Below are 11,183 nucleotides of genomic sequence, written 5' to 3' on the forward strand. Positions count from 1 at the left end.
TCATATTATTTTTCTTACGAATTTTTTGAAGGAAATTGGATGAAATATCCTTAATTGGCTAACAGAGACCAATACGAGGACACAATTAGTAAAATAGAAAACACAGAAACTAAATTGGCCATATGGCTACAACACATGGACCATTTTAACATTTAAACCTATTTTTTAATATTACTTTGAATTAACTAAAGATCAAACTAGAGTGGATTTTACAAACTCCGCACATAAATTGTTCTAACAAATATTATTAACCATAACTTTTGGAGAAATGCTAACCACACATTTTATTTTCATTTATACACCCTTATTTGAAGCACCTTAATGACGTCCGTTATGGATCAAATGGGTGGGAGGATTTTATATAATTGGGCCTGCAGCCCAATTCCAAATCAATTATAATTAAAAAAAATAAAAAAACAACCCGAACCTACCTAGCCAGAGCCTAAAAACTACTTTTGAGATGCCGAATTTTATTTAGAGGCAGATTGCCTCCTCTCTTGTTACCCTACATTTTTTATCTTTTTTTATTTGTGCGGTCACAGTTAAGTTACTTTAACATTTTATATTAATTTTTTAATAAAAATAATAAGACAAAAAACAATAGGAATATAAAATGTTGACGTGACTTAACTATGACCGCACGAATAGATGGAAAAGGAAAGGGCACGATAAAAGGAGGGCAAACAATTTGACTCCATTTTATTTCAGGGGTTGGTCTTTTGGACATTATCAATATCAACCAATCCGATATCTTATTTAGGGAATAGGATTCTCTCCGAAACCTTTTTGTGGAGATCCGGAAAATCAATTAATCGTATCAGTTTATGATATATCGTATATTTAAAAATTGTTTTAAATTTAAAATTTAAAATTGAATATAAATAGTATATAATGAAAACTGACTACACAATGTATAATAAACAGATACAATTAATTGATTTCCGGATTCCTATAAAAAGGATCCGAAGAGAATCCTTGTCTCTTATTTAGAATCATTTTTATATAAACGATATTTTTATAATAAATACAAATTATAAAAAGCAATAAATATTTAAGTTCAGGACGCAATTGTTCGAGGAATACCGTAATAACTAAGACAGTACACCAACTTCGCAATTTAGATTTCTTATGGGTGCAAGTCAAATCTAACGCCAATAAAAAAATAAAATAAAACATGGTTTCAATGAAAATTGCATAATAGTCACGTGCGGTCAGAAAATATAAAAAAATGCAAAAGCAAAAAAAAAAAAAGAGTGACAAATGTGTTTTTGAACATCTTCTTCTTCCACCACGCTTTGTACCAAATTTTACTTCTTCTCTCTTGCCCCACTCATCTCTGGACCAAGCAGCTCGATTTAGGGTTTCACCACTTCTCTTCCGATCAAGGTCTCTATTTCTCTTCCTATTTTGTGTTCTTCATTGCTTTTGGTATTTTTATGCAAAATTTTCAGCTGGGTTGATTAAATTAAATCGTTTTTTCGTGAAATATTTGAGAAACCGATCCAAATAAGGATCGAATCGCAATATTTGGCTAATTTTCCATCCTATCCGACTTTAAGTTCGTTTAATTGCACTTTAATTTAATTGCTCAAAGTTTCTAGCTTTTGATTTCGCGGAATTTTTTCTATTTAGTTGAAGATTAGGCATTCATGTCATGGATAATCTGGTGAGGAGCAGATCTGGGTTCCCTTGTTTGGTTGCCGAGAAAACTTAGGAAAATAAATCTTAATAAAATCCTGAGATTTTTTGCTATTGTTGTTTTTGTTTCCAGCAAAATGGAAATCTTATTAACTTATTACTAGATGGAGCCTAAGATCTTGGATCGAATTAATCGTGCACATCTCTCCGGATTTTTGTTCATAATGTAGACTAGATGTTTTGGATGATCGGTATTGTTTGTTGAAGGCATAACTTGCTGAGTGCTTTTGTAGTTTAGCTCTACTAATAAGAATTGTCTTTGCAAGTGTGAGATTGCTTTCTCTTTGTGATGGACTGATATCCTAAATTGTTGTTCAGTTATTCGTAATGGGTGATTATGGCTCTAATGTGACTGATACCGGGGTACCTCTTTAACTTTTTCCACCATTCTGAAGTTTGGACCTAGTTGTATAGCTAATGATCAAGTCTAGGACGCTTGCAAAAGCCATTCTCTCGTTGGTAGTCCCACTATACCAGATGATGGAATGGCCGCCAATGTTACAATTGTAGTTAATGCTTAAGAGTTATGTCTATTCAAGAGACATTTAGTTATATGTTGATACTTAGCTTGCGTTGATCATTTCATATGTTTACTTTTTGTTATATTCTATTGCGATGCATTATTGCCATGTTGTGGTCTCATCTCTGTGTCGTGGTTATGTATGACAATGTGAGGCCTTCAGCGTCCTTTATTCTTGCATGGTTGCACCCTGTAATGAGATTGCTTTTGTGCAGGAATCACTTTTTGGAATGATTGTTCTTGATCTCTATTGACAGTTATTTTCTCTCCCAAAAAAAAAAAAAAAAAATGGAGGATGATAATGGACTTGAACTTAGTTTGGGTCTCTCTTGGGGTGGATCATCTGCCAAAACCAAGGGTAAAAATGGTGCTTCCCCAAATGCTAGAGCAGAAGAAGGAGATAGAGGCAACAAACTAGCGGATGATTTTAAGGACTTTCTTCATGGTGCGGCTCAAAAACAAGAATCTAGTAGTAGCTCTCAAAGAAGTGATTCAGTGAAACCTAAGGAAAACTTCTTCAATGACCTTTCCAAGTCCAGTGTTGATGCAGATGCATCAATGAACTTGAACGGTAGAGGAGTCTGGGTTCCAAACAATAACAAGTCTGATGAAACAGAGGAGGAAAAACGGACTGAGGCTAGTAATAAGCGCAAGAATTTGTTTGATGAGATGAACCATCAAAAGAAGCATGAGAGAGAAACTCATTACTCTGATATGCATGACAAGACGAGAGCATCACACATTTCCGTTACAGAAGATGGCTCAACTGCTGAAAATGAAGACGTGGCAGATTCTGAAGTGGAGGGTTCATCCTCAGTGCCGATTTCTCAACATGCTGAGGGCGTCAAGCGATTTGTTGGATCTGGTGACTCTTCTGATGCTCAGAAGGAAGTTCGAAGGTTTGCTGATTCCAATGTTGTCGACCTAAATGGGCAGAAGAGGTTTAATATCTCATCAGAAAATGAATATAAGCTTGGGAATATGGCGTATGGCAGTCCCTTCTCACTGCAATCAGTAAACATGATGAACATACCTTATTCTCTCCCGACGAAGGAATCTAATTCAGTTGGTGCAACCACCACATCAGGACATCCAATGCATGGGATGATGCAGTCGATGCCTACTGTTACTGGTGAACGAACAGGGACTCAACCTGTGAATCCTGGAAACTTGCCAGTTATGTTTGGCTATTCACCTGTCCAGCTCCCAATGTTGGATAAAGATAATTCCTGGGGTGCAATTCCTCATGCTCAACAATTCCATCCTGCCTATGCAGGCAGAAATCCACCAAACTCAGGTAACTATAATATGGATTGGAACTTATTTGTGCACGCTGGACTAGAGAGCATGGAAACACCTTACTTTCGTGGTGATGGCACTTACTGAGCGCAACTCTTTATGTTGGATATGTTGATAAATATTTTCCATTTCCATCCACAAACAACAACTCCGGGGCATTCTTTTGTCAAAAAATTAATAGTGATATTATCAGTGGTGCTTTGACCAAAATAACAGATTCTTATCCTTCTTGTGTTGATGCAGCTATAATGCAAGTCGTTTCACATAATTCACCTGATGTGGCACAATATGATGGGAGGATGTTAGAACGGGCGAGAGGTGATGGCAAACAGAATGTCACTGAAGAGGGCGCATCTTCTCAGGTAGAAGAAGACACAAAAGTAAGTAGCGCGAACCTCGGGATGAAAGATGCACCTGGCCGCCCAACGGCAGAGGACTTATCTCTTGATTTTTCAGCTATAAAGCCAGGTATTGCTGCAGACATAAAATTTGGGGGATCTGGTTCATGCCCGAACCTACCATGGGTTTCTACCAAAGGCCAAGGGCCAAATGGTAAGACAATTTCGGGTGTAACTTACCGATACAGCACAAACCAAATAAAGATAGTTTGTGCTTGCCACGGCTTGCACATGTCCCCTGAAGAGTTTGTTCGTCATGCAAGCGACGAGCCATCTAATCCCGAAAGTGGCACTGGTTTGGCAGCATTTCCTAATGGCAATCCTTCTGCCCCAGCTCATACCTAATTCTGTACCATGTCTGAAGTACGTTTAACAACTTTATACGCGGTCTGGAAATCCTGGGGATGTTTTTGTACGCTTAACTCGTCATTGTGCTTGTGTGGTAGTAACCTTCTTCAGTTCTTCTCGGTTCCCTCATCTGCTACGATCGAGTATTGCAGGTGTATGTAATAATATTCTGACATTATTCTGTTTGCGACATGAAGGCCAAATATTTCGGTTCCACTGTATTTTGTGATGCTAGTATGAAACGGGTTGATCAACCCTAGAGGACTCGACGGCTTAACAGCCCAGCGAATAACCTGATTCAGAGAGATAACTCGGTCTTTAGACACTCGCCCTACTTCTAAGAAATGCATACCGATTAGTAGACTGCCTCAGTATAATACCTGAAAATACAGATACAAAAAACCAAATACTTGTATACGTAAACCTGCAAAGGTGATTAGTTGATTAATGATTCTTATTAGTTTCAGATTAGCAATCTACGAACGCTTTGCAAATGGAGAATTCATGGATCAAGAGTCAAATATTTAGGTAACGATTGAGCTGCTCTGTGTCTTTTAACTTCTGGATTTTTCTGTTCACTCATCATCCTCCACGTGCCATTATTGAAACACTGGCGGATTTGTTGCTTCTCTGTTCTGGAAAATGAGTCTCTGAATATTTTTACAGGAAATAAAATATTAATTAAGAATTGTTTAATTACTAGGACCGGCAAAGCATTTCCCTTGTTTATTGGCTAAGAAAAATGATTTCCGCACTTTCTTTTTCTTTTCACACTTCTATGTTTTTTTGGCATTTAAATTAAAGAAAACTAATGAAAATGGCTTGAAAACTATGTTTGATTTTTTTAGTGTAAAAATATGATTTTTCGTTAAAGTGAACAGTATCACAAACTTTTCGTTAAAACTCCCTTTAAATTATGTTATTCAAAAGATAATCAATATACTAAATAATGATACATTTTGTTTTCTCTATCTACGCACGCTATGTTTGTTTATCCCGAACTTTCAACTCAATAAAAATATCAAATTCAGATAGTTCAAGGTTGTCATTAGAAAACACAACAGGCATTAGCTGAATTAATTCATGCCTAATGATGTTCTAGGCAATGAGGTCACCTAAGCTAAGATCCCACAACTCTACCCTTTGACCTTCTGAGCCAAGCCATGCTAAGCAGCTAATTTGCAAGCACCATACGCAACTAACAACTTTGACTTTCGTATACCATTAATAAACCCTAATAATTTAGTCAAATCACAAATAAATTACCAAATTTCGAGGACAAACTAATCCAACAGAGGGAGCAAATTACATGTGAAAATCTCATAACGAAATTTCACCTAAACTCATATTGGATCGAAAACAAATTTGTAGGGTCATGTCGGTACGACTGAATATGCGTTAGAAAGGCCAATCCCTTCCAAACAAAAAAAAAGGGAACATAATTTCTGTCAAATTAGTTAGTATCAGGTGTTGATCACATGCACATGGATGTAAGTCATTAATTCATAACCGTCTTTGAGATTTCGAGGGCTTTGTGCAAAGTTAATAAAAAGGTTCATTATTTAAGAAAGTTTTCTAAAAAAATTAGAACAATATATTGATACTAAAAAGCAAGCAAAAGCGGTTCAATCTTAAACAACCATACAAGCAAAAAAGCTTTAGAAATTCTTGGGTTACAGTTTCACTTGAATATATAGTATTATCATATAATAAAATTGAAAATAAAAGTCCTTTTTAGAATGTTATTATTGACACTCTAAATATCTCATTGTGAATATTAGATATCAAAACTTTTTGGAGGCTGTTCAAATTTGAAACCTTATACGATTGCAACTTTCGCTCTCCTCCAATGTCGCCTTTGATCATTGATGAATTGTGAATACATTATAAGAAATCTATTTGTAAACAATTGGAGCTAGCAATTTTTTCTTTCTTTAATCGTAGTTTCACCGGTTGTGTATAAGAAATTAGTTTAATGGTTTGTCCTAACAGTTAACATGATTGACGTCATGTTGCAGGTGGTGCTTAGATAATAATGCAGCCTACCAAAAGAGGCAATATTTGTCTACATGCATTTATCCTCTCTCTCCCACTTCGTCATCACTTCTCAACTCTTCAATTATCTTTATTATTAATAAACTCCAATAATATAAAAATGGTTTATCAAATTCGAAACACATGAAAACCCCAACAAGTAACACATAAAATTTCACCAGAATGATATAAACATTTGTATGTATATATGTATATATAGTTCCTTTTCCCCTAAACTTCAACTCCTCCACAACCATACATCTGTATATATATGTATATATAGTTCCTTTTCCCCTAAACTTCAACTCCTCCACAACCATATATCTGTATCTATACATACATATATATATATATGTGTGTGTGTGTGTATGTAGTTCCTTTTTGCTTCCAAAGATGATTAGATTTTTGGGTCAGTCTCAAAATTTCAAATTTCCAATGTTCCATTCAAGTTTGATTGTTTTTTTGCTTCTGAATTTTGTGGTGTTCCATGTTGAAGCACAATCCAGTGGCCCAGATTATCCTTCCGATGAACAAAGCAATTTTCAACCAAGTGTTGCTGTGGTTATTGGAATTCTAGCAGTCATGTTTGCACTGACTTTTGTCCTCCTTGTGTATGCAAAACTCTGCCACAGGAGAGCAGGTGTGGTTGGAAACAACAATCTCCAGCCAACAGGACTTATCAGTAGAAGCTCTCGCTTTTCGGGGATTGACAAGACAGTGATCGAGGCACTTCCTTTTTTCAGATTCTCTTCACTGAAAGGGTCGAAGGAGGGCCTCGAATGCTCAGTCTGCCTGTCGAAATTCGAAGGTGTTGAAATCCTCAGGCTGCTTCCCAAATGCAAGCATGCTTTTCACATCGGCTGCATTGATCACTGGCTCGAAAAGCACTCGAGCTGTCCTCTCTGCAGGCACAGGGTTAGTGCTGAGGAGTTGACTTCCATTACCTACTCAAACAGCATGAGGTGGATCAATCAATCAGAGCGCCGCCAGGACTCGAACATAGAGCTCTTTGTTCAGAGAGAGGAGGATCACCGCAGTTCTTCAAGATTCAGCGTAGGAAGCAGCTTTCGGAAAGTTGACAAGGCGATTGATAAGGAACTGTTGATCCAAGAAGCTGCTGATGTGACAGAGGAAGATCAGAAAGCCCTGCACAAGCACAAGCACACAATTGTTGTTTCGGATCTTGAGTTTAAGAACAGATGGAGCAATTTGAGTTCCTCTGACCTCATGTTCTTGAATTCCGAGATGCTTAACACGAAGTCAAGCAATAGATTCTCTTTCAGACATTTGAATGATGAGCAGTTTTCGCCTGTGAAAGCAACAGGGAATGAGGAGATTGTAAAGATTAAGGAGGACAAAGTTGGTACAATGAACAAAAATAGCTCAGCTTCGGTTCCTTCTGATTCAGACAGCATAGCAGCTTCAGCTCACGCCTCGAGTTCAGTGAAACGAGGAGAGAAAAGATCCAAGTCCGAAATCACTGGTCTTTCGAGATTTGGGAATTTGGGCTTTAAGAGCAGGACTAGAGAGCCTTCTCTGCTCGAAAACAATACGGAGGAGGAAAGAAGGAGGCGGCTTTGGTTGCCGATTGCCAGTAGAACAGTCCAGTGGTTTGCCAATAGAGAGAATAGGCCTCCACAGCCTCAACAGCCTTTAGATGTATAATTTGGATCAATGGAAGATTCAAGTTTCATAGGATTTAGGTAGTTTTGTTTCGAAGTTCTAGAGGAACACGCGCACTTTGAACGCGGTTTTATTTTTGGATTCCTTTGTACCAATGCATCATTCTAAATTTTTAAGGACTAGCACATATAGCCATATAGATGTCGATAGAATTCTTATACAAATACCAACTTCTTGAATCAATGAAATTATATATTGTTGTTTGCTTTTTGCTTAGAAAACATATTGCTTCTTTTCCAAGAAAGGAATTCGGATAACAGCAAGACATTACCAAAAATCTTACAAGACAAATAACTCAAACACCAAACCGAAACCGAAACATAGAGGCGACAAGTTGCCTGCGAAAAGCTCATCGCCAAAAGTTCGATTGGTTTAACGGGTTCTCACCTGCCGGGCCATCGAGCTAAGGACTGCATTAGCTTATAGGTAGATCTTAACATGACTGATGTCATGTGGTAGCTGGAGCTTATATTATAATGTAGGATGATTACACAATAAAATCCATGAGAGGGCATATTTGTAGAAACCCTAATATACAGCAATATAAAATAAATTAATCCAATTAGGACACACACGAACAACCGAAGAAGAAACCAAGAAACTGAAATATCACAAACCAGATTGATATTTCCCTTAAACTTCCAAGTTCTCCCACAAACATATATGTATATATAATTCGTTTTTTCTCCTGCAGAATGCTCCGAAAAGATGATTAAAATTTTGGGGTTTCAAAATCTCGACCTTCCAATGTTTCATTCAAGCTTGTTTGTTTTGCTTCTCAACTGTGTGATCTTCCATGTTGAATCACAATCCTTAGGCTCAGATATGGCTTCTGATGAAGAAACTAAATATCAACAAAGTGTTCGTACGGTTATCGGTGTTCTATCTGTCATGTTTGCGTTCCTTTTTACTCTCCTAGTTTATGCCAAATACTGCCATAGAAGAGTTCCTGTTCGAGAAAACAGTCTCCTGGAAACGGGACTTATCAGTAGAAGCTCCCGGTTTTCGGGGATTGACAAGACGGTGATTGAGGCACTTCCGTTTTTCAGATTCTCTTCTCTCAAAGGGTCAAGGGAAGGTCTCGAATGCGCAGTCTGCCTATCGAAATTCGAAGATATTGAGATTCTCAGATTGCTTCCAAAATGCAAACATGCTTTTCACATCAACTGCATTGATCACTGGCTGGAAAAGCACTCAAGCTGTCCTCTCTGCCGGCACAAGGTTAGCTCTGAGGATCTTACGTTCGTTACCTTCTCGAATAGCATGAGGGTCTTGTCGAATAACCAATCAGTGCATCGACAGGACTCGAACATAGATCTCTTTGTTCAGAGAGAGCAAGATCGCTGCGGTTCTTCGAGATTCAGCATCGGAAGCAGCTTTCGAAAAAGCGAAAAGGTGGTTGAGAAGGAAGCTGAACTGCTAATCAAGGCAGAAGCTGCTTGTGGTGATGTGACAAAAGAGGATGACAAAATCCTGCACAAGCACAAGCACAAAATTCTTTTTTCCGCTTTCGAGTTTAACAACAGATGGAGCAATCTGAGTTCGTCTGATCTTATGTTCTTGAATTCGGAAATGCTCAACACGGTGTCAAGCAATAGATTCTCTCCCATAAAACTAAACGATGAGCAGCTTTTGACCACGAAGGCAACGGAAAATGAGGAGATTATGAAGATCAAGGAGGAGATGGAGATGAAAAGATTGTTCGAGAACAAAGTTAGTACAATGAACAAAAACAGTTCAGCTACAAACTCAATTGTTCCCTCGACATCAGACAGTATAGCAACTTCAGCTCATGCCTCGAGTTCTACGAATCGAGGAGAGAAAAGATCAATGTCCGAAATCACTGCTCTTTCGAGATTTGGAAACTTGGGTTTCACCAACAGGACTAGAGAGCCTTCTCTGCTCGAAAACAACCCGAAAGAGGATAGGATGAGGCGGCTTTGGATGCCGATTGCCAGAAGAACAGTCCAGTCGTTTGCCATTAGAGAGAAAAGGTCTCCACAGCATTTAGATGTATGATTTGTTTTTAGTTCAAGCTTTCAGTTTCCATAGATTTTAGGTACTTTATTCATAAGTTCAATCTAATTCCTATCAAATTTGAAGTACCAAATTCTTGAATCCGTTTTTTTTTTTCTTTGACAAACTACTCTAATCTAGATGGAGGGAGGATTCGAACTTGGGTTTGGAAGGACGACGGGCACACTGTCTTAAGCAACTGATCTAACTCGCGTTCGCAACTTCTTGAATCCATCAAATGACATATTTTTTTTGTTGCTTTTCTTTAGTAAAACGTATCCCTTCTTTCCCTAGTAAACCACCCTCGTTCCATGAACGAGAATCATGCTATTTCCATCATTTTCAACAATTAAATAGTTAGCCACCTAAATTTACACCAAACCAACATAATTTATTTGCAGTTGACTTAAAAAACTTAAAAAACTAAAGCTCCCAGACTTTTAAGCCAAATACATTCATCTAATTAGTCCTTAATCGTAAAATTGTCATGGCTAATCGTGTGTAATGATGATCGCGTCTGAAAACGACTTAATGAAAAGATTTAAGAAGAAGAAGAAGAAGAAGATGCTCCTTGAAACCATCGGACCAGATCATTTTATTATCTATTTGGTTGGGAAAATTCAACTTTCATCAGTCACTTGTTGTCCTCTCATGAAATTTAGAATCCTCTGAAAATGCTGTCGTTTATTATTTATAAGGCAATAAAATTGTATTTTTGTCACAGTTGTGGTATTGGTGTCAGAGCTGAGTCTGCTTCATTTGTCCTCGAGGAAAGCAGCCACGAATCGACTTTGCATGTTGATCTTAATTAAGTGTTAATCTTAATTTTACGTTTCTGTCCTTGTCGGCTTGATACCTCTATTATGTTTTTCTGCAGTTCTTATATTGTATTTGTTATTCGTTTACTTTAGTGGTGTTGTTCTCTAGTCGGAAGAGGACCAATAAGTGCTCTCTTTTTTTGGTTTTGAAAGTGTTTTTCGAATGGCTAAGTGAGGTTTCTGATAACTAAAATGCTTTTAACCATTTTGAAAGTAAAAAAAAAAAAAAAAAAAGGAAAAGTGGTTCTTGATTCTAAAAGCCGTTTTCGATGCTTTGTTGAAGAAGTGCTTCTTCAAGAAATAATTTTATTGGATTTTTCAAAAAAAAATAAATAAATAAAGAAACTTAGGTGCTCCATAAGACGGTGC

The 11,183-nt window shown here is 37.4% G+C and overlaps 2 protein-coding genes and 1 pseudogene across 2 annotated transcripts; all 3 read left to right on the plus strand.

The window, feature by feature from the left end:
- The first annotated feature begins 1,084 nt into the window (after nt 1–1,084).
- On the plus strand, nt 1,085–4,479 carry LOC137734376 (ninja-family protein mc410). The gene is made up of 3 exons (XM_068473656.2): nt 1,085–1,386; nt 2,434–3,515; nt 3,761–4,479. The coding sequence occupies exons 2-3, from the start codon at nt 2,507–2,509 to the stop codon at nt 4,258–4,260; spliced, it is 1,509 nt and encodes a 502-aa protein (XP_068329757.1). The 5' UTR covers nt 1,085–1,386; nt 2,434–2,506; the 3' UTR covers nt 4,261–4,479.
- Nucleotides 4,480–6,354: 1,875 nt separating this feature from the next.
- LOC137720053 (E3 ubiquitin-protein ligase ATL42-like) lies at nt 6,355–8,201 on the plus strand. Its single transcript, XM_068459058.2, has one exon. It carries the CDS (start codon nt 6,691–6,693, stop codon nt 7,960–7,962), a length of 1,272 nt encoding a protein of 423 aa, XP_068315159.1. The 5' UTR covers nt 6,355–6,690; the 3' UTR covers nt 7,963–8,201.
- A 379-nt stretch (nt 8,202–8,580) lies between these two features.
- Nucleotides 8,581–10,074, plus strand: LOC137730668 (E3 ubiquitin-protein ligase ATL42 pseudogene; annotated as a pseudogene).
- Nucleotides 10,075–11,183: the final 1,109 nt, after the last annotated feature.

Source organism: Pyrus communis, chromosome 15 (assembly GCF_041283825.1).
Source record: "Pyrus communis isolate YQ-2024b chromosome 15, ASM4128382v1, whole genome shotgun sequence".
Classification (NCBI taxonomy): Eukaryota; Viridiplantae; Streptophyta; class Magnoliopsida; order Rosales; family Rosaceae; genus Pyrus; species Pyrus communis.

Bases quoted from the DNA above. Each gene is read 5' to 3' on its own strand.
- LOC137734376 (XM_068473656.2), top strand. From the start codon at position 2,507: ATGGAGGATGATAATGGACTTGAACTTAGTTTGGGTCTCTCTTGGGGT. The intron at 3,516-3,760 runs GTAACTATAATA...GTGTTGATGCAG, and splicing joins CAGAAATCCACCAAACTCAG to CTATAATGCAAGTCGTTTCA.
- LOC137720053 (XM_068459058.2), top strand. From the start codon at position 6,691: ATGATTAGATTTTTGGGTCAGTCTCAAAATTTCAAATTTCCAATGTTC.